A 4116-nucleotide genomic window follows, 5' to 3' on the forward strand; every position below is an offset into this window, starting at 1 on the left:
TTTGTTAAAAATCAATTCCTTAACCATTAAGTTTAAAAATATATATATATATCAATCGGTGGGTTTTATAGGTGGGAGTAGTACTGTTTTCCAACAAATAATGACTTCAACATGAAGCTCAATTAATCAGGAGAGGACTCCTAGCTATGAACAACTCGATTTCAATACAAACATCATGCAGAAAATAGGTACAAAAAACCCACAAAACCTTAACATTCCTAGCATTGAAGATCCTCGAATGCACCTCTTGTCAAGTCAAGAGTCATGGTGCAGTTCATTTCTGTGATCTTCCTCTTCTTAATAATATTCAGTAAAGTCACTCTACCACTCAACCTGGCATAGCTGTTCAGTTTCAACTTCCCTAACATCATATCACTGCTAAGGTTCTTGGTATCTGACAGCCTGTTGGATCTTACTTCCACTGCAACATTCATCTTCCGGGTCTCTCTGGCTTTAACACTCCAACGGCCTATTCCAATATCGCCAACATCCATGCCTCCATACAGCATACTCATCGTGCTGTTCTCGAAATTAAACCGGCCGAAATTCGTGTTCTTGATAGTCACCTCGGCGACCAAAGTGGCACTAAACGAAGAATTAGACGATGATGCAGTGCCGACGTTAGACAACCTAAGATTTTTCACTGCGACCGAACTCAAGTTCACGTCGGGAAATCTAAAACGTAACACGATTAAGGCAAATACCAATGTGAAGAGGCACAGGATGACTATACCAGCAAAGACATAAACGAAACACTTGCCACTTCGTTCTTTTCTAAGTGCTTTGAACGTGGCAATCTCTTCGTCGCTTCTCTGGTATATTTTGCTGGGTGTAAAAGGAAGTGAATGTTCATCTGCCATTTTTTACTTAATTGGAGCTAGGAGATGAGGTAGGACTGGGCTTTTTCTTTGGGATTTGGGATATATGGTGAGCAGAAAGATGACCTGAAAAGTGCAGGGAATGGCGTTGGAGACGAATGAAGATATGCATATATATATATAGGTGTAAGTGGAGGACTGGGATATTTTACGTATGTAATCTAAATACAGCATAGAATCTAAATACCGCGTTGAATTATTCGACCACGAGGCTACGTGGGTCAGTCCTGGAAAGCGTTACTTGGCGGCCTTATTTTGGAACAGCCACATGCAAGGCCTTCAGCTCATCATCATGTGAATATCACAAGGTGGCCGGCTTTTTTGTCCCAAAATATGTTGCGCTGTGTTTTCTTGTAAGTTGATGTAATTTTATGTTTTGTATAATTTGTGATTTGTTTTAGGAGCGGTTTGGTTTCAGAGATGCGGGATCATATATCTTATCTCAACTCGTCTGGAGAGATAGTCTGAGATACTCTTTTATTCTAACACTTATTTTAAAATCACATTTTAATACAAAACCATATCATCTCATATCACTTCTTAATTTAAATATACAATTTTTAAAAATCATCACATCTCATCTCACTATCAAAATAAACCCTTAATTTAATTTGATGTTATGTGTTGATGTTTCTGTTGATTTTATGCAATTTGATGTTTAAATTTTTTTGGATGTATTTTTTAATTATAAAAAAGGAAAATGGAGCTGATTGGATGGATTTAAATGCACATTAGAAAAATAGATTAAAAAGTATAAAGAAATCTAATAATAATAATATGTGATTATTATATATATATATAATAATATATAGTTGATTTTGAATATATTAACCAAAATGCAAAAAGTAGTATATTTAACCGAAAATTAGCTAAACCAACTACTAAACCAATGCTAGTGCTTAATTAAGTACCACAACCTATGGAGTACTATGCATGTAGCTCAATATAAATTAATAAAATTAATGTTAAAAAATAATTATTAATGTTACGTTTAACCTAAGGTGGCATTTGGAATTGGTTGATTAATGACATCATGAGTTAAGTAACTGACATGGAGTCACGTACATGAATATTTAGCACGTCAACGTATAATAAATAAATTATTTAAGGTATATAAATGGGTACGGTCAAAAAGGCTGGTCGGATCTCTCCCCCTAGCACCGGGGGGGTTTGATTTCTTGGCGTGGAAGTATCCAAAAAAGTGATGTTTAAAAAAGTAGTGTGAAAGATGCATGGAGGAGGCGGGTCTAAACATTTAGAAAAAAATTGGTTGTTAGCGATTTTATATAGCAATACGTTATATACACTTATCTTAATATAATTAGTTAAAAAGTTAAATTTTAATAAAAATTATACTAATTTAAATTTTGAATATAAAGATAACAATATTAATATATAGATTGATATACGAATTAGTTTTAGATAACATAACTTAAAAATTTATAAAGCAAGTATGAAAATGGACAAACCAGTAAAAGGATAATGTATGGGCTAATAATGGGATATTGTTGTAAAATAACATTGTAAAATTGTATGACCACCTTGAGCTAGAAGTCAAATGCACAGTGCATAGTATCAGCATAGTACTGCATAGTAACTGGCATAGTAAATGGCCGACATCGCACAGTGTGCATAGTGCCAGCATAGTACTGCATAGTAACTAGCATAGTAAATGGCCGACATCGCACAGTGCGCATAGTGCCAGCATAGTACTGCATAGTAACTGACATAGTAAATGGCCGACATCGCACAGTGCATAGTACCAGCATAGTACTGCATAGTAACTGGCATAGTACATATGCATAGTACTGCATAGTAACTGGCATAGTTCCCTTTGTACGCCTATATATATCGTTGAATTCTTTAAGAAATTCATAAGTTTCATAACTTCTCTGAGTTCTATCTCTCTCTCTCTCTCTCTCCTTTAGATAGTTTTATAACACGTTATCAGCACGAAAGTTCTGACAATCTTGAAGCTAATAGTCCTCTACTTCAAGTAAGTTTTTCAATATATTTTTATATTCTTGATTTATATATGTAAAAAATGTCAAATCTTACAAAATTAGAATTCGTTGCTCTTGACATTTCTGGGAAAAATTATTTATCTTGGATCCTTGATGCTGAGATCCATCTGGATGCGATGAACTTGGGAGATACAATTAAAGAAGGAAATCAAGGGTCCCTGCAGGACCGTGCTAAGGCAATGATTTTCCTTCGGTACCATCTTCATGAAGAATTAAAAACTGAGTATTTAACGGTGAAAGATCCACTTATTTTGTGGAATGATTTAAGGGAGATATATGAACACCAGAAAACTGTAATCCTCCCAAAAGCTCGTCATGATTGGATGCACCTGAGGTTGCAAGACTTCAAGAGTGTTAGTGAGTATAACTCTACACTCTTTAAAATTAGCTCGCTATTGAAATTATGTGGTGAAAAAGTCACTGATGATGACTTGTTAGAGAATACATATACTACTTTTCATGCCTCGAATGTGCTCCTGCAGCAGCAGTATCGAGAGCGAAAGTTCAAGAAATATTCTAAACTTATATCTTGTCTTCTATTAGCTGAGCAAAATAATGAGCTTTTATTAAGAAATCATCAGTCACGTCCTACTGGTTCTATATCATTTCCTGAAGTGAATGGTATTAGATTTACATCATTCCCAGAAGCGAATGGTGCATCTTTTAAAAAAAAAAGAGGACGTGGACGTGGTAAGAAAAACTATAGAAGTGGAGGTCCTAGAAGTGACCACACTAAAAGGGATAATAATAGATATACACCGTACAACCAGAAGTGGTTCAACTCAGAGAAGGGCAAAGGTCCTCAAAACAAATTTTTAAAGAAAGATGAAGATGGATGCCATAGATGTGGTATGAATGGACATTGGGCTCGTACCTGTCGTACAGCCAAGCACTTGGTTGACTTATACCAATCTTCTATAAAAGAAAAAACAAAGAAATTTGAAACAAATTTTGTTGAACCATCATATGCTTTAAATTCTATAAATGGAGAAGATATTACAAGTCTTAATATTTCTGATTTCTTTGAGGATTCTAGTGGTAGAGTTGATCATGAAAGTGTTCCTTTTTAATTAATGTATTTCCTTTATCTTATTATAAAATATTTTTATATTCTGCAATGTTTTGTAGTAATGAAAGTTTTATTTATTCTTTTATACTTGTTATAAATTATTGATGATATGATTTATCTGAGAATGGAAATGGAGCATCCCTGA

General features: G+C 34.4%; 1 protein-coding gene across 1 annotated transcript; it reads right to left on the reverse strand.

Moving 5' to 3' along the window:
- On the reverse strand, positions 1-1102 carry LOC122290329 (late embryogenesis abundant protein At1g64065-like). Its single transcript, XM_043097965.1, has one exon. It carries the CDS (start codon positions 858-860, stop codon positions 219-221), a length of 642 nt encoding a protein of 213 aa, XP_042953899.1. The 5' UTR covers positions 861-1102; the 3' UTR covers positions 1-218.
- Between the last annotated feature and the right edge of the window lie 3014 nt (positions 1103-4116).

This window comes from Carya illinoinensis, chromosome 12 (assembly GCF_018687715.1).
Source record: "Carya illinoinensis cultivar Pawnee chromosome 12, C.illinoinensisPawnee_v1, whole genome shotgun sequence".
NCBI lineage: Eukaryota > Viridiplantae > Streptophyta > Magnoliopsida > Fagales > Juglandaceae > Carya > Carya illinoinensis.

Excerpts from the sequence above, each read along its gene's own strand:
- LOC122290329 (XM_043097965.1), bottom strand. The coding sequence starts at position 860 with ATGGCAGATGAACATTCACTTCCTTTTACACCCAGCAAAATATACCAG.